This window comes from Uloborus diversus, chromosome 6 (genome assembly GCF_026930045.1).
Source record: "Uloborus diversus isolate 005 chromosome 6, Udiv.v.3.1, whole genome shotgun sequence".
Lineage (NCBI taxonomy): Eukaryota > Metazoa > Arthropoda > Arachnida > Araneae > Uloboridae > Uloborus > Uloborus diversus.
This window is the reverse complement of record NC_072736.1, coordinates 118,968,550-118,988,041: the sequence shown is the minus strand read 5'-3', so window position 1 is coordinate 118,988,041 and position 19,492 is coordinate 118,968,550. Positions and strand designations below refer to the sequence as shown.

Here is a 19,492-nt window from a genome sequence, read left to right as displayed (position 1 = left end):
TAAACTATTGATGTCCTTACACAGGGATCAAACAATCACATTACAGCAGAATATGGCTAAGGCAGACCATGAAATTTCGATCAACCTTTTTTATTTGAAAAACAACAAAGAAGGCTTTTTTCTATGCTGTAATTTTCAAAACTGAAACTCACATATGATAAAACTAAGCAAAATACAATGATTGTTTTAAGTTCTATAAAACAGAATAAGATATAAGCGGATGCATAATAGTTATGAATTAATAGCAGGTTAAATTATAAAAAAAAAAGAAAATGCAGAATTTTGTGGCCATACATATAAAATCTGTAAGTTTTATTTCATTGCTAATCTGGATTTTCGTTACGTAGTATTTTTTGTTCACAATGTTTCAACTTATATGGATTAGTGATTTTTAGAATATGTAAAGTTGTTGCCATAGCTAATTGCTAAAGAGGCAAAGCATTTATATGCTGAAAAAAGTCAAATGAAATGAATGAGATCAGAGCACAACACTAAAGCATGAAAGCAACACAAAGCTGATGAAAAAAAAATTACAGCTCATCCTCACATTTATAATCTTTAATTTAACAGATATATCCATTCAACTTGTTACTCACTCAAACAAAAATGACTTGTTTTCCCTTTAGAACAAAAAATATTTTAAATAAGCACCTATTGCAGGTGCATAATTTTAGCCATTCATCTCATTGAATGATAAAGTATTGCCAATTTTATCAAAAAAGGAAAAGGACAAAACAAGCTTTGGAATTAAGGAAAAAAGCGTGGACAAAATATCAAAAGTATCACAGCTTTGAAACAAAGTTTGTAACAGAGATTGGTAGATCATTTCTGAAAACCAATAAAGTCCCCCAAAATACTTTAATTTTTAACATAAAATTTTCGCTATCATACCCTCATCGGTGCAAATAGTACACTTTTTACAGTAAAACCAAATCTTCTAAAAGTATTTTATACCACAATTACTCAACAATCATAATGAAAACTACAAGTAGAATTATTACAAGTTAAAAAGGAAAATGAAATACTAGTTTAAAATTATTTTTGCATAGATTTTGCATATCAATTACATGAGACTATCATTTATACTTCAGATTAAATAGAAAAAAATATTTACATAAGCAAAACAAAACATGAAATAACTGTTCCTCACATAAAATTGTTCTTAATTTTATTCAACCAAATGTCCAACTTAAAATAACTTGGGAGGAAAAATGCAACCTCTTGAAAATTAAATTTTACAAAGTATATAACAAAAGCAGAATATCAGCAGGCAACATTTCATGAAGCAAAAAAAAAAAAAAAAAAAAAAAAAAAAAAAAAAAAAAAAAATCATCCTGCATAAAAAAAAAAATCCCTTCCTTGTCAGGGTGATATGCTTTGCTTCTTGCACAGGGTACTCTTGAGTGTTTTCAGAAGCATCAGATCATTTCCAGCATTAAAAAATGCATCACTTTACTTAGATGATTAATAAAGGGGCTTGATGATACTTGTTTTAACAACATAAATAGATGGAACATCCATTCTGTCCATCTGTGCTCTAACACAGAACAATAGTCATCCGCTCACTCGCACAGGACCTTGAATTTCCTGTAAGATCATTTTAGAAGCTCTCAAGAGGAAATAGCTTGAATGTTCAAGCCAATTATCTTTAAGTAGTAAGTTACAAAACAGTTACAGGTACAGGCTTTTTTCCTTTCTCCAGTCCAGTGATTTCCTCCAAATCTGCAGCATCAGCAGTCAGTGCTTTGCTTTTTTCACCATAGCCTCGCAACCTTTTTTCTCGCCATCTATAGAAGAACCATCCCGCAATCACAAGCGCAATGAGGGCTATGATGCCAAAAACAATTCCAATTATAGTAGGTGTATCCATTATTTTTTTACCTAAAAAGAAATATTTATTTTGATTGATTAAAGGTTCACAAACATGAGTTTGTCAAATTGACCAAAAATTAATTTCAATTTCTTAAGAGGGGAAACCAGTTTAGAAGGCTGAAATATGTGTTTTCGTGATTTTTTTTTAACAGGGAAGGAATTTGCTCTAATGTGGAAGATATTTTATTCATGTTTTGAAGTACTCTTTGTAATTTTTTCAAGTTATTTCTATCAAAAAACAGTGGAGTTAGAAGCTGATGTCCATGAACGGTCGCCATCAGAGCTTGTTGCTGGTGGGCATTACTGAAGTCAATTTTTATCTGTAAACATTACAATTTTTTCTTTTCGTTAACAACATATTTCCTAAGAATATGAACCTAACTTTGATGAAAAAAAGTTCAAAATTGTATGTTTTTCAGGCATTTAATCACAATCTCATATTTTTTTATCATTTTTTTAAAACCTTTTTTGCATAAAAAACATTTTTAATAATTCGCAACTTCAACAAACTATAGGAGGCGCTGCAGCCACTGTCTAATGGCGAATGAAAAAGGTAAAACAAACAAATGCCGTAACAAATAACTTGCTTTGACGCTTAGTGAATGAAAGCAATTTTTCATCATGTTTGTGGGAAGCTTTCTATTCTATTCCTCTGAAATTACATTACATCACAAACTGTCTGAAGCCTGTAATTTACCCCCAAAGAAAACACGTGCAATGGATTGTTTTACCTTTTTCTTCAGTATTGTTAAACACCGCAAGGTAGCGTATTCGAGCTCTTTAGTTGCGAATATCATCATCCCAGAGTTAGGTTCTAATTGATTGTAAATGAATAAAAAATATTCATACAAATTTTCAGAACGATTGGTCGATAACTTTTTGAGCTAAAATGCACATCATTTGAAAAAATGTAGATTAAAAAAAAATGCATTTGAAAAAAAAATAGTGAAAATGAGAAATTTAAGGCAGTAAGTACCTTTGAGTACCTCCTACCGAAGGCCAACAAACAACATCTGCCAATATTCTTTTGTCTTTAATATCCCGTAGTACAGGAGTATTGAGCCAGGTAACTAAATAAGGCATTACCTGAGCAACTGCTCCGTTCCAACTACTACACACTTTTCAGCCTGAATCGGCGGGTGGTCACAAAGTAATAAGAATTTCGGAATTGAAATTTTGGTAACATGTTCTTGAATAGTGTTACTAACATTTTATGATGTTAAAAAAAAGTGGTTTTTAACTAGTTTCTCTATCAAACATTTTTCCTTTACATTTTTGAAGACAAAAAATATAGAGTTGAGCATTTCAGATCTCAGCTTGAAAAAAAAAAAAAAACTATTTCAGAAATACTTTTACTTTTTACATTGCCACTTCAATACTATTTTCATCCTTTATATCGCAGCTTAAACTAGTTTCATCGTATACCACCAATTATTGATCCAAAATTATTACAAACACAAGCTCTCATTTGTCTCATTATGTGTTAATACGTTTATTGCCCAATCACATGATATCACGAGATGCAAAATAGCTCCTCCTCATTGAATTAGTATTGTTTATAAGGTGTGTCTGCTGGGTATTGGTGGGAGCAAATTTCATAGCAACAAATGGGTTAAAAAAAGAAAAAAAAAATTTTAGTAATATCCCGTTACAATGAATACCAATACAACAAAATATATGTTAAAATAAAATAAATTTTCAGTCCCAATTTGATTTTCATTACAACGAAATTTCCTATACGACAAGTAAAGTCTCTTACAGTTTGTTGTAACATGGTTCTATGCAAGATAAGCTATATGCAAGGCTTTGTAACCTAGCAAACATTGGAAACAAAATCGTTTGAAATTTTTGCTGAAAAAGTTAAAAAGTTATCATCAGATCCTTGTAATGGTGCTTTAAGTGCATAAAATATAGCAAAGTTTTCATTAATACCTCACATAGCTAAGTAACAGCACTCTCTAATTCTGAAAAAGGATATAAATTGCCAATATTTTGAAGCATGTTTAAAATTATTTACAATATTTTACATTACTTTGGATAAAATCAATGAATAAATAGATATGAAACATTCACATAGCACTTAAATTCTATATAATTTCTCTAAACCTTGAATTAAAATTAAGAGATTTTTTTCCCCATTAAGCATAGAAAACATTATCCCAAAAAAACTCTCATAAATAATTTCAATGCAGGTTTTCTAAATAGAACATTAAACTTTTATACAATTGTAGAAAAAAAAATCAACACAATAACAAAATCATTTCAACTATCCGACTTACAATAGGGCAATGTATCTAAGTCCCACTTTCCATTTTCTAAACACAGCAGTATGCTTTTCCCTTTTAACTCGTAACCTTCATCACATTGATAGGTCAGCGTACTGTTGATGTTCAGAGTAACAAATGTTCGATCACCATTCTTGATTTTTCCAGGATCCTCACATGAAACTATTGTTTCAGACATAAAAATAGAAAATAAACATAATAATAAATAAACAAAAACAACTTGAATAGTTTTATCCATTTTGCAAAATAAATATAAAACTAATGTCAAAATGGAACAAAAATAGTAAATGCTTTGTGAACAACCATAATATCCTATATCCTTCTTACTCACTTGTCTGAATTTTGCAGACATTTCTGAGAAATTTTAGTGCTTAAAATTACGTCAAAAATATATTTTCCTACAATGAATGTTTATACCCAAAGCTATTTTTAATTTTAAAAAACTAAAAGCTAACTGTTGAATGCTAAAAATCATCTGATTCATTCCACAGTATTTGACTTCAGTTTTTGGAAAAACTTTTTAAAAAATAAATGTTAAATATTATTTTAAAAGTATATGATTTTAGACATATATATACAGTCAACTCTTGATAGCTCGAAGTCCCAAGGGACCGGCTAAAACGTTTGAGTTATGGGAAGTTTCCACAACAAGCTCAAGAGTTTAGGACCAAACAAAAACTTGGAGAAAAAGGAATATTTGAGTTATAAGCTTCGAGTTATCGAGATCCTACTGTATATATATATATATTAAAAACAAACTCACAAATAATTTTGGTTGAAAGTAATATTTTGATTAAAACGACATTAACATAAATATGTATTTGTTTTCATGTTTTTCATTAGTTAGGATGATTTATACTCAGCTATGATTAGCAGTTAATAAAATTAAAAGTCAACAAATAAGTTTCGTGAAACATTTCATAAGTTACGAGAAAAGTCCAAAAGCACCCAGGAACCATTTTTTTTTAAAGTGATGTACATACTAAACAAAATTTTTATTTCTTTAAAACAAAATCTGATGTGAGAACCATATGACTTCCTTGTATGTTTGTTAAATAATCTATTTAATAACCATAAAGAAAATGCTTGAAATTATTCTTCTTATATGAGGCAGTGAGAAGCAAAGGGATGTAAGTGGACATTTTCAAGTTTTGAGTAAAACGCATTTAAAGATAACATCCTAGGTAGGCTTTCATTGAAATTTTTTTCCAAATCATGCTGTATCACAGCAACTACCAGGGCTATTAGTACCATCTCTTGCCCCAAGACAGAGAAAAGGTTCACCTACCATGCGTACTGGTTATCTCCAAATTTTTAATTTTGCCACTTACATCCCTTTGCTTCTCACTGCCCCATATGTACAAACTTTTAAAATGAATTTTAAGCTTTTTATGAATTCTTAGAAAAATTCTGACACCTAAACTCTTTACAGGGACCTAGTCGACCACCGATAAGATTGAAAGGCTAGCATCTGTTTACAGGCAAAAACGGATGCATCTATTAGTTTTTAAAGATGCCAGTTTTTACAGATGTGTGTTAGCCTCTAAATTAAGCAGAGTCACATTCAAATGAGCAGAACATGCACATTAAATTTTACTTTCCCCCTTCATTCAGATAGACTCATCTTTGGACGTTTGTCAATTCCACAGCAACCATGCATACAGTAGTTAATACAAAGAATGGAATTTACAAACTTAGATACAGTCGACTCCCGCTACAACAGGATTCAACTTATGTGAAATGGCTATAATGCGAATTTTTTACGAGTAATGAATTTGAATTTTAGTGCTGACGTGAATTCCTCCAACAAAACACTATTTTTTTTTTTGGAAGGAAGTATCAGCTTCGTTACTGACAACTGAATATTGATTTTGTGAATGTTATTACATCACTTTAGCATAACGAACAACGAAAGTTTCCACATCAAATTAGTCTACACATCAAGTTGTTAGTGCATCAAATAACCACTCAGCATCTTTCTTTTTTTTTCTCATTCTAAACATTAAAGTTAATGAAATATAATGGCTCCTTAGTGCACTGTTTCATCTAAAGTTTATGAAGATGGGAAGAAGAAGATTCTAACAAAAAAAAAAAGTTAAAATTCTCATTATGCTTGAACAACTACAAAACGTCAATGGTAAAGCGACAATACGTATGAGTGAATCTTCCATACATACAATTAAAAGTCAAAACAAAAAGATATCCGTAAAAGTTCAGAACTTAGTTTCAATATTGAAGCTTGCAGAGTCTTAGCCAAGTGAATATTATTAAAATCAAAGCTGTTCTTGCATTGTGGAAGAGATTAGGAAAAGGGGCTGTTGTCATAAATGGAAACGTTATAAAAGAAAAGGCGAAGCAACCGTATTTTAAAATGTATTGGATAAGAATAATGATCATGGAGCATAAATCATCACTATCTTCATTTTTAAACTCAAATATTGCTGTGTCTACTGTAGAGTACTATTTTAGTGCAGTATTTTATTATTAATTCATACTGTGTGCACCATGTTGTTTTATTTAATGGCTTTCCTTCCCATGGATCATTCATTTTGTGAGCCTTAAAAATATTTTATGTTGAACAAAACAGCTTTTTTTTTTCATTTTTTAAACACAGTAAAAGTTTAGTTCTTTATGTAAGAAACTAATGTATAGTTGAGGAATGATTTAAGGCAGTTTTTAAGGGTGTTTACAAATTTCTAAAATAATTTGGTATGTTTCTAAAAAAATTGTATACATACATTTCTTCACAACGCGAAATTTCGACTTACGCGAGGAGTCTTGGAACGCATCTCTCGCGTAAGTCGAGACTTGACTGTACCATCAAAAATAAATAAATACTGACTTAGACAGATTGAAAAATTGTTGTACAAGTATATTGCAAAGATAAACTGGAGCAAAATTAATCAAGAATAATGCAGCTATGCAGCTTTTATTCCCATTACATGCATGTTTTTTTTTTTGGGGGGGAGGGGGGGGGGGCTTGCGATTATTGTTAACAAGGAATATTGCAATAAATTAACTATAAATAAATTAATAAATCAGGTTAAGTAACTGACAAAGACAATGAAGAAGCCTAATTTGTTCAACAGAAATTGAAACTTATGGAAAAATGTACCTTTCTTTTCGATTGATGCATCAGTAAATACATCAGGAGTGGTCGAAATCAAAGAAGAATCTGTCCTTTTCACTTCTAAAATGAAAACAAATCATGAATATGAAATTCAGATTTCCCCAATCCAAAACACTATTTCTTGCAATGTTAATATTAATTAGACAGAATATGTTAGTAGTTAAAATGAGCTAGTGTAGGATGTTGCAAGTTTGTTAGAAACATGGTGCTAAAAGCATAGTTTTTTAGAGTTAGAATGGCTCCAAAATTGTTTGATACCAGTCATTTCAACACACTCACCAGTGATTGTTTCAGGTGTGGTAGCTGCTGTTATAATAGTCGATTCAGTCTTTTTTACTTCTGCAAAAAAGTTTTCAATTGGCAAAATCAAACACATGCAGTCAGGTTTATAGCAAGTAACCAATTAGGACATGAAGAGAAGGATATTTTTACAGGAATCAATGATGAGAATACTGCGTTGACAAGAAAATATGAGGGAGGGGGATACGTAATATGATTTTTTTAAACAAACATATACAGTCAACTTCATTTATCATGGTTGACCTGTTCCAGACTTTGCCGCAATACTTGAATTTCTGTGAAGTAGTATTCCTCATTTTTAATAAAATAATTTGCTAATTAATGAGTAAGAAACATTTTTACGACCTTTTAAAAATAGGTTCTAAGTCTCAAAACAGATTTTTTACCAAACTAGCTCAAACCAAACATTAAGTTAGCTATTGATGCACTCTTTGGAAAGTGACTTTTCTTTCTGAATAATTTATCACCAGCAGTCCTTTGATACACTATGATATTGTCTTGATAAGGATTATATTCAAATTATCTTGGCAATTTCCGCAAAAGGTAGATAGCAAAGTATAGCGAAGATAGCAAAATATTTCTAAAAATGAAATTTTTACAGAAAATGTAAGAATGAATTGGTAAAAAGAAAGTAAAAATATGTATGCATATATCGTTAGAATTTCTAAATCATATGATAAATTTTTAACACTTATTTTAAAATATGAAAAATAGGGTCTCTTAAGTTTTGGCTTTTGTAAATTCCCGTCTTTACCTTGAAAAGTAATAAATGTGAAGTAATGATAAAATTTAAATATTTAACAAAGACATTATCTAGATTAAGACTATGAAATTTGGCATTAAGTTTATCAAACCAACCATTAAAGTTCTGTTTAAAGATTGGTCAACCGTCAATAATCTATAGATTTTTATGAAGCTTGAAGTAAAGGACAAAGATTCAAGGAAGAACAGGTCAAAAACAAAATAAATAAACAAGAAAAAAATAGATGCCAAGCAGCTTTCTTTAAGTGTGAACACTCTGGTTCTACTACAAGTTTCCAAAAATCAATTATTGAAGCATATCTACCTTGTATTTACCTAACCCTCTTTCATTTCTATTTATTTTTATTGTCTAATCGTATGTTCAATACATATTATTTCACAAACTGAAAATCTATCGATAATGTTACAAATAAAAGGATTAACAAATCATGCATTAGGACAACTTTATATTCAGACTAACAGAAATTATGATAGGCGTCACACTGCACTCGAGGAAAAGATGCATTATGCCTACTGTTGACATGCACACTAAACATGGTAAAATTTGAAAGGAGCAAATACCACACTAGATAAAGTTTGAAAAAAAAAACATATTTTGAAGCAATGATGCCAAATCAAGTAATAATCTAAATCAAAATACAATAGATCTCCTCTAATGCGAAATTTTGAACAATTTGACCCAAATTCATTTTTGAAGATTACTGAAAAGATTACCAAATTTTAAATATACAGCATCTAATTTTTGGACTTAAATGAGACTAAGAGTAATCCAGTTAAGCAAAAATCTGATTAAGCAGAGAATGAATTAAAAATATAATCTATTTGAAAAAAATGCACACTTCAAAGTTGTATTAAATAATTAAATAGCATCACATTGCACAAACAATCTTAAGACAATGCATGTCATTTCAGATGGTATAGTACCATTTTCAATGCATCTCCTCTTTCTGTAGGTGGTATAATGGGTGTCGAAATTTGCCATGTGTGTTGGAGTCATTGTCAGCGTAAAACATTTGAGCAATTTTCTTGATGTCATCATCTTATAACGTTTCTTGCTGAAGATTTGACAGCAACCAACCATTGCTTTATTGTAGGGCTCAACTGCATGGGAGCTCACAGGAGCTCAGCCTTGTACTTCTTTGGGGTTGGCATGATTTTTTACACGTTAGGCAAAATCCAAGTTATTTACGCGAAAAAAAAAACCATTCTGTGGACCATAGGGTTCCTGCACCTCTTATGTTAGAAATTAAGCAGCGGCTCCATGTCTTCATCATTGACATTTTTACATCCACTGAGGTGAATGGTGACTTAAAGTTCAAAGCAAAAAATTTCGTCTCTTCTACTGCTGGGGCTGCCTTATCTTTTGTGGTCATTGGCTGAAATGATCAAAGTTTTCATCAATTTGGATCAGGAAAACTCTGACCACGACTCCAATATCATACAACATCCTTGAAATGAATTGATTTTAATCAATTGATGATAGTCACAGTTAGCTTCATCATTGAATGCAGTTTGCATAGTTGTCTCTATTCATTGAACTGAATACTAGTCAATCTGTTCCCTCACTCATATTTAGGAATCCATTAATTATCCTTATTTTTTATTTGCAAAGAGAATATGATATCACTGGTAAAGAATTTCTGGTTTTTTAAGTTTATTTTTTTAACTACAACACATTTTATGACATTTTCATTTTTTAAGATTTTTGTATTTAAGTGAATTACAGCTGGTTAAATCAGAGATTTGTTTAAGCTGAGGCTGGTTAAGCGGGAGTCTGCAGTACTAAACACACACACTAAAAAAGCCAGTGCAATTGTTCAAAGATCACATTTACAATTAACACTAAAGTTTAAAAAAAAAAAATGATGACATTTATCAGATGCGTTGTGATGTTACACTCAATGAGGAAGCAATATTAAGCCTAACGTTTCATGAATAAAACAGCTGTGGAACTTGAGTTTTCATTCAATTCTACATATCTCAGTGATATATATCCAGCTCATTTGAAGCTTCAAAATGAGAAACAAGAACATTTTCTGATTCATTAGTTTCTTCTAGAAAAGACATCTTGTTCTTAACTATAGAGAAGTATATTTCTTCAGTATAGAATAGATTGGTTCCAGTATCACAAGACAACCACTTGGGTTACAGTGAGTTCAGTTGTGTATGTCACAGCAAGGGAGGTATTTCTTAAATTGTACTGAAAAGACATCCATGTTCTATTGCAGAATCCAAGAAATGGTAGTATTGAGTATTTTTAACTTACTATCTTTTCCTTTTCTATCGGAAATATCTATCGGAATCGGTAACCTAAGTTTTTTAGAATCCAAACAAGTATTGGTCTTAATTAGTTCAAATTAGCAAAGTTTCAACTGTGTTATGGATGATGCAAAACTAAAAAGTGCTAGTTTACTTTTTATCTTTGTTAATTAAAACAATTAACAAAAACTGCAAACACTAATAAGTCATTCTAGAAATTTTACAGCTCTTGTCGGAAAAAGGGGGACTAAAGACTAAATTGAGGTAATTTTCACTGAATGAAAAAATGTTTTATACCTGGACAAATTGGGGGTCTAGAAGTCCATTCTCCATTGTCCGAGCATTTGGATGATGCTCGAGTCGTACCGATTATGCATTTAAAAATAACTATCTCCCCTGCTTTGAACTTTTGCTGTTGAGGAAGAACTTGTATGTTATCAAAGGGCCCAGGATCTGCACAATATATTTCTAAAGTGATAAAAATATTGCATTTGAGTTCAAGATATGAATACTTAACTACCATACAGACAAAGGTTAAGTATAAAAATTTGGTTCTGTAAATCTAGTTTGAAATAGCCCACAGAAGCTACACCACAAAATAATAGAAGTTGCTAAATAATATCTCATGTTTTTCAACCCTTAAAATGTAACCACACTGCAAACAAAAAACATAGTTAGGAGTATGAGTTGGACTATTATCTTGAATACTCACAATGTTTGACCTTAGGGTATATTTATATTACTGTATAATATTTCTGAATTTTAATTGCCTTATTTTACTCATTGGTTCACTACTTGAGTAGGCAACATGAAAAGTTTTAGATACTAAACAATTCAACATGTTCGATATCAAGCTTTATTTCTTCATAGTTTTATATGAAATTTCCTCTCGTGAGAGGAGAATTCGATTTTTCCTACATCTGTCTCATCGTAGTCTCTCAGCTTCCAAACTGAAATCTGGAATTGTAAACTTTTGTAGTACAGCCCAGGCAAAATCCTTGACTTTTGATCACAACTTGACACAAAAAAAAATCCCTCTGATCACATTTATATCATTCATAATCACAGCTAATATATTTTTGGGCTTTCCAAAGTAAATATTGTGCAAAATCACAATATTGATCACAATTATGAAAAGAAATTAGATTCTGTTGTTGTTTCAAAGAAGTGTATTGGAGCACCCTAGCAGGAATGGTGGATTTTAATAGCATATGACATTGATGAATATACTATCATAATATATATTTTACTAGTTTGTATAAATTCTTTGAAGGACTATCAGCTGTCCTAAATAGCCGCAAATTCCATTTGTCATTGCTAACCATCTTGAGTGTAATAATGTTACAGGTTCCATACTTGAATGTTAGTAGAATAATAAATTATGATAGTACCTAAGTGGTTTACTATTAGAATCCACCACTAAGATGATTCCAAACACCTCTTTGAAACAATAAAAAAATATTGTTATCCCTCTACTGAATGATGATCAATATTGTGATTCTGCACAATGGTTATTTTTGGAATCCAAAAAATGCAACAGCGGTGATTGCGTATGATTGAAACATCATCATAGAAAATGGTTTGAATGGGCAAATTACAATGGCAAGGTGGAAGAATGCAATTGGACAGCGAACATTTGCTTTCAATTCTAGCTTTCAATTTTGAACCTGAGAGATTTTCTTGCAGATACTCTTCAATTGCAGAACTAGGAAAAACTGGAGTCTCTACTTACTAGGGGCATTTTAAATAAAGCTTTGAAAGGTATGGTACTTTATGGCACACCTATACAGAACAAAACTTTCCCTGTCATACTAAAGCAGTGAGAAGATGAGTAACATTGGACAAAGATACGTCAGGTAGGGTTTGTGGTTTAACCAAGAAAGAGAGGTGTATTACAGTTTGAGTAAAATCCAGAAATCTTGTGCCACAATGTAACGCTAAGGCCGAACACTGACAGTAGTCAAGAAAATAGTCAAATTCATCCACCAAACTATGTTTTGTGTATCTATGTTTTGTGGTTTGCTATGTAAAGGTCAAGATTTACGGTCGCCACTCGCCACGTGGCGACTCAGTTTTCAAAATTGGCGACCCCAAAAAATCTCTACAGTCGCCAACTTTTTTGGGGGGTTATTTTTATTTTAGATCCCAAGAAAAGAATTCCACACCACAGATGCCTCAGTACAATAAGGATTCACCGATAGAGACCGTACTCCGACTGAATGTTGTTTATTTTACAAAGCTTGCATGTCCTTTCTCACTGCCTGCCTGAATGTTGGTTATTTTACGTTGCTTGAATGTTTCTCTTACGCGATTCAGGCAATGTAAAATAAGCAAAAATACAGTGAATAAGGAAGCCATTTGCACAAGATCAGAGCGTTTGCTCCTTTGTCTTGACTCTGTTTTTCAAGTAATTAGCGTACTATAATCATGATTTCAAAAAGAAATCATTATATTTTAGATTATATTTTAGATAAATTTTGATTATGCCTTCAAAGTAATTACCTTTTCACGTTTTTAGTTTAGTTGCTCAAATGGTATATTAAATTCAAACTTTATTTTTTTTACATCGTATTATACACCTGGGATTATACGAAGCTTTTTTTTTCTTCAGGCCCATTTTAGAACCTACAGATTATAGGCCGCCCGCCGATAATACACAGGAAAATATGGTTATTAAATTAAAGGGTTCGTACGCTCCAGGAAAACCTGGAATTGTCTGGGAAAAATCAGGAAAATTTCAAATTTTGCCCCCAAAAAAATTTTTTCCAGGGAATTTTGAACCTTGAGTTCTAATCTTCGTTTTTATCGATGTTTCCTGAAAAAAAAATTTAAAAAATTTCGAGGCAAAATGACGCTGGCAATAAAATAAAAAAGGCGAACCAAAAAAAAAAAAACTTCCGCGGACGCCATTTTTGCCCCTCAATAGTTCCAAAGAAAAAATTTCCTAGGGTGAACAGGAATTATGCACAAATTTAACGGGAGAAGAACATTTTCCTTCTTCTAAAGCACAAGCCTGCGGACGGTAGGGTCAATTGAGAAAATCGTTTTTTAATCGAAAAGTCTTTTCAGCTACGAATGAAACGTAGTCGCCATGTTCGGTCATTCATAAGATGGAAGTAGACACGATGCTTAAATGCCTAAGATTCCAAAAACAAAGCAGAATTGGATGTTTTCTTTAACTGTAAACTAATGAAAACAACGCAAAATGTGCTGCAAGTTGTTTTTTTTTTATTTTTATTTTTTATTTTAAATATGTAATTTTCTTGAGAAATGAAAATTTTTGTTTTTAAAACTTAATCTTATCCTCATTGCCTTGGACGCAAATGTGCTAAAAACTTTTCAACTGAAGTGTAGTTTCACGAAGATTTATTATTTTTAAATTGTTTTCATGCTACAAATTCAAAAAATTATTTCTTAATTTTTGTCGTAGCCGCCATATTTGGTCATTCCAAAGATGGCAGTACACAAAACCTTTTAAGTGCCTAAGTTTCCGAAAATAGCATTGGATATTTATTGCAATGCAAACTATTGATAACAACGCAAAATGTGCCCTTTTTCCGGGTAATTCGTAATTATATTCTGGGAAAATGCAAAATTTTATCTCCAGAATTTTTTTTTATTCTAATTGATTTAGACGCTTATGTGCCATAGATCTTAAAATAGAATAGATGTGCCTTCTCCCCACTTTTCTCCTCAGAGCGCGCGTCAACATTCCCCGTTGGACATCACGTGATCAAGGGACTCCCCTCATAAGAAACTGTTTCCCTTATCGAAGAGAATCACTTTGCGCCGCGATCATTTGCACAATTAAGGAAAATTAAAGCATTTAACCCATGGGTTAAATGCTTTAAGCATGGGTTAAACCCCCCTTTAAGCATGGGTTAAATTAAAGCATTTTACCCATTATTAAAGAAAAACGGAACACTCTGTCCCTCACGTAACACCTCATATTTTTCACTAAAAGTAATAATTAAAAAAAGGTAACTTTTTTTTTTCATTAAGAAATCGCAAATGTATTTGTTGTACTTTTGCAAAAAATGTTCTTTGTTACCTTTTTAAGTTATTACTTTTTAATGAAATGCGGGACAAAATGACAGCTTTTTCATGGAATGCTCCATTAGATATTTTCCCATCATAACTTTTGAAGCAGGCGCACAAGCTATTTAAACTTTTTTTCAAGTGCTTTAAATACTGAGTAGAAAAAGACGTCTTCAAAAATCTTAAACAACAATTGACCTTATAAATTTTCTTTTATTTCAATCAATTTTTTCAAATACAGATAAATAGTTTCAATGCGTGCTTTTTCTCACAACTTTTGAAGCCAGTGCAACAATTTAACATAAAACCCGATCTAAAACCATAAACCAATTAGAAATACAAATGTAAATAGTATCGAATATCAACTCAATTAAATAATATTCTAATATTCGCATGCGTTTCGCACCAACACTATATAAGCCAAACCAATAACTTTGGTTTGTTCCTAATTTTTAAGCAACTTTTTTTTTTAAGTACTCAGAAAATAAATTATTTACAATTATAAACTACATGAATGGTCATTTGACTTCCGCCCTCTCCCCAATTTTTCTTTTCTTCTTTTTTTTTCGTTCCACAGACTATGATAATTTTGACAATTTAAACTCTAGGGTGAAAAAAACTAGTGATTATTGTCCCTTAACAATATTAATTTTGTTATTTTCCTACTTATTGGTCTTTGTGAATTATTTTCATTGTTTGAATTGGCTGCGCGATACATTCTAACGCTTAAATATTTAGTAACGATTAATTTTATAAACTTTTTAATGAGAAAATCTGCTGCTTCTGTTTCTAACATATGCTTATTTAAAATTAGAAAAACGGAATTCGAAATTTTTCGCATAACTCCTGTGGTCTCATGAGTAACATTATATTTTTGTGTTTTACTCCCAAAATTTTTTCACATTCTCGCTCAGTTGTTCTTCACAAATGTACATATTTCAATGGCTGCAATCATGCAATAAGTTATCACACTTGAATGTGTCCCAAAATTCTTAAATTTTATTAGGTCTATTTTTTGATTTGTTGTAGTGAAGACTGCGTTGCAGTCGTCGCAGTTCAAAACAGAGTGCATTTGCCGGACAAAAAATCCATTGTAGTCAGAAACACCATTAATATACTGCGTCATGTTAATTGAGATGATTTCTGAATTTTCCAAATCGTCGTCAAAGGAAGAAAAGGCTTTCTTTCAAAGCATTTTTGTTACGCTTCAAATTTAATCGTAGCATTTGAAGGTTGTCAAAATCAGCGCAATTTGAAGAACTGGACTCTTTAATTTCCGTATGAATGAATAATCTTTTTTTCGCACTTCGAAATTATCCGACGATTATTGTTGAATCCCCCTTCACATCCTGATCGCATTGAAAAAAGTTTCAAGGTGATCCTGAGTAAGTTTATAAGTCATTACGCAGTTTAGAACTGGAATTCGGGCACCTACATACTTTTCATATGTTCCCAGCACACTTTTCATAGAAATTAGGAAACCTAAAAATCCAGTTTTTCGCGGACATACTATAACTAATTTTCCATCGCTTGTTTTTAGTGATTTAATATAATGCTCGGTATCTATAGTAAATTGCTTAAAATATTCTTAATTTTGACTCTGCATGGGGACTTTTTTTGCCTTTAGCAGAAAGAAAGATTTCTGTTACTCACTATGTCTTTATTTTTTAATAAAATTCATCAAACCCTCTTTCGCTAGAAAATCTCAGATTCACACATATAGAGATTTCTCACACTGCTGCCCGAGAAGAGGGAGACACGATGTCCCTTGATCACGTGATTCTCGGAAGAATCATGATGACCCCACTTTCTCCGGGCGAAATACGCTGCGCTGTAGGAGAAAGGCCTATCTATCCCTTTTAAAGATCTATGTTATGTGCTAAAAACTGACTATTTTGTCTTATAATTGTAGTTTTTTAAGGATAAATTATTATTTGTAACTACTTTTATGTTACAAATTAAAAAACTACTCATTATCTTAAATTTTTTACTTAGTCGCCATATTTGGTCATTTGCAAGATGGAAATAGACAAAAATTTACAAAAGATGTTTATCTCAATGTCTATTGAAAGCAATGTTTATTGAAAATAAATGTGCAAAAAAGAAAATTTTTAATTTTAATGCAAGCATCCTTTATATGCAAAAGGAAAAAAAACTGATTATTGGCATTGGCTTATGATTGACGGATGTTGACTTTTGATAGAATGCATTGTATGGTATGCCCATCGATGCAACAAGTTAATCATATTTATACTGAAAAATAGCTTTGTACTTTGCTCAATATGTTTTGTGTTACATACTAATAGGAAAATAAAAAGAATCGTAAACCAAAAGCGGAGAAAGATTGCTGCTGATTACAGCAAAACGCTAATATGCATGACATGTGACATCAGAGAAACGTTAAAATAAGTTGAAAGTACATTGTTTTTAACAAATAGTTAACAAATGAAAACAATTTTTAACGAAATGTTTTTTTTTTAAACTTGTGACACAATTTTTTTTTTTTAAACCAAGTTTTTTTTTTTACAAGTGGAAAAGTTTCAGTTCTTACACATTGCTACTTTGAACAATTTTGACTATTTTGAAAATATTGTTACTTAAATTTAATTTTGAGTGAAGCGAGTAACCTGGAATTTTCTAAAAAAATAACCTGGAAAAGTAAGGGAATTTTTTTTAACCAAAAATGTATGAACCCTGTACTTTTTTCAAATTCTTTTTCTAAAACAGTTTTATGTTTTGCTTTAAATCTTGTTCTGAAAGTATGAAAATATTATGCAAATTTTGGCTCTTTAAAAAAACACCATTATGTATGTTTTTTTACATAAATCCTCGAAGGTCGTTCCGATCCTATTCGATTCCCAATTAACTCAAACAGTCTTCATTCTGAAAATCGTCAAAATAGGAAAAAAATTAATTAATTTAAAACTTAAAAAGGCAACTTGTTTTTGACTGCACAAAGCCCCCCGCACCCCGTTTTATCATTCCTTTGCCATAGTCAAAGTTCCATGTTTTCCCATAAATCCTGTATTTCATTATAAATCCATCATTAAAAAAAGAAATAAAAAATATATTTCTGTAAACTATATCTTATATTTCTGCTGTGATGTGGACAGTAATACTCGCGATCGATTAGGAATACGTTCCATTGAAAATCGTTTAAACAACGGGGGCTAGTTTCTATTTATTCGAATAACAGTTGTAATTTTTTAATTTTCAATTGCATCAGATTAAAATATAAGCCAAATAGCCAGTCCTTTGATTGTTTTCCCTTCATAGTCATCCTAACATGGCGACGCTGCGTATTGAACGTAGTCGCCATGTTTGGTCATACTCTTAGTTCAAATAATGCAAAAAGAATGATTTTTTTTGGAAATATATTCTTGGTAAATGCCAAATTGTATATTACTGGAGGAGGTCTGTAGTTAAATATTTTTATGCCAAATTTTTTTTTTTTTCACTGTGGGACCATGGTACTGTGTACACTACTTTATTTTTGGCTTAATGATTTTTTTTTCTTATGAAACTTTAAAATGGGTGGAATGAACCATTTGCTTCAGGAGCTCCCAACCTTCACCCTATGCCTCTTATGTTTCCATGATTAATATAATTTATATTTCTTGTTAGCATTCCTTTAGCATCACTTTCATAATATTTGTTTCAAAAAATACAAGTCGAAATCCCCCCTTCCCCCACCCCCATTCTTGTACTACAGCGCTGTTTTCGAAACCCGGTAAAACTGGTGGCCACCAAGCTTTTTGAGCCAAGTGGCCATTGGCCACTTGAAAATTTTCTGAACCTTGAGGTCTATTGCTATGGTGTTACAGTTACCAACATACCTTCACAAGTAGGCATAGAACCGCTCCAAGTTCCATCAAGAAGACAAACTCGTTCTGCACTTCCCTTCAGTTTAAAATTTCTAGCACACTGATACGTAGCCACAGAATGAAGTTTTTTTTGTGATGATATTACTTTACCATTAGGAGGATCAGTTAATAATGGACAAACAATTTCTGAAAAGGAAAGGAGGGAAATTAGTACAACAAAAGTACTAATCTTTGAAAATGATAACATTGCAACAAATGCTGCATGTAAATAAAAACAACAGATACTACTGGTGAAATACCAGTAGTTAAGTTTTGAAAGGGGAAATGGGGGAAGTATTTGGAGTCGGCAGTGGCACAGTCAAGGAGGCAAAATTGCACTTTTCAACCTTTAATTTTGAAAAATTTCATATGAACTGCACTTCCTCCACCCCCCTGGAAAAATATCTTGCTTCATAATTAATATTTAGTTTTTGTTATTGGCATCAATTAGAAAGCAAATATCAGGGCTCCCAACATATTTTAGCCGCAGAAAAGGGCAAAAGAGGATTACTTTCAATCAAAAAGGGGATTAAAGAGGACCAATTAGGATTCAAAAGAGGACCTTGGGAGGATCATTCACTGTTAAACACAGAGAAGCACCAAAAGGCAAATCAGCTGCCTGCTGCTAAATCCGTGAAGATAATTCGTAAATTAACCATTATAATGATTTTTAATGATACTATTCCTTATCACCAGAGTCAGATAAAAATATAAAGTATCTGCGCACACAACTCAAAACTATCTGCAAGCTAATAACTGTCTATGACATAAAAAAGAGGGGTTTCAGGGGATCGGATTCCAAAAATATTAAATATTGTTAATCATAAGAAATAAATGCATTTCGTAAAAGTTAGACTGTCTAAAACAATGTTATAAAGCACGAAATTGCAAATAACTGCAGTTATATGCTTTGAGGTTACAAAAAGGAACTATTTTTCAATGCCAATTATGTCAGCTATGAATTCAAAGACCTATGCTAAATT

General features: G+C 31.6%; 1 protein-coding gene across 1 annotated transcript in view; it reads right to left on the bottom strand.

The window, feature by feature from the left end:
- Nucleotides 1-1,362: 1,362 nt before the first annotated feature.
- Nucleotides 1,363-19,492, bottom strand: part of LOC129224941 (sushi, von Willebrand factor type A, EGF and pentraxin domain-containing protein 1-like) — a 40,140-nt gene continuing 22,010 nt past the window's right edge. Inside the window, exons 4-9 of the mRNA XM_054859488.1 lie at nucleotides 18,483-18,656; nucleotides 10,906-11,076; nucleotides 7,567-7,626; nucleotides 7,273-7,347; nucleotides 4,152-4,319; nucleotides 1,363-1,881 (exon numbers count right to left, since the gene is read on the bottom strand). Of these exons, the coding sequence (XP_054715463.1) occupies nucleotides 1,661-1,881; nucleotides 4,152-4,319; nucleotides 7,273-7,347; nucleotides 7,567-7,626; nucleotides 10,906-11,076; nucleotides 18,483-18,656 (869 nt within the window). The 3' untranslated portion in view covers nucleotides 1,363-1,660. The remainder of the gene's footprint in view (nucleotides 1,882-4,151; nucleotides 4,320-7,272; nucleotides 7,348-7,566; nucleotides 7,627-10,905; nucleotides 11,077-18,482; nucleotides 18,657-19,492) is intronic.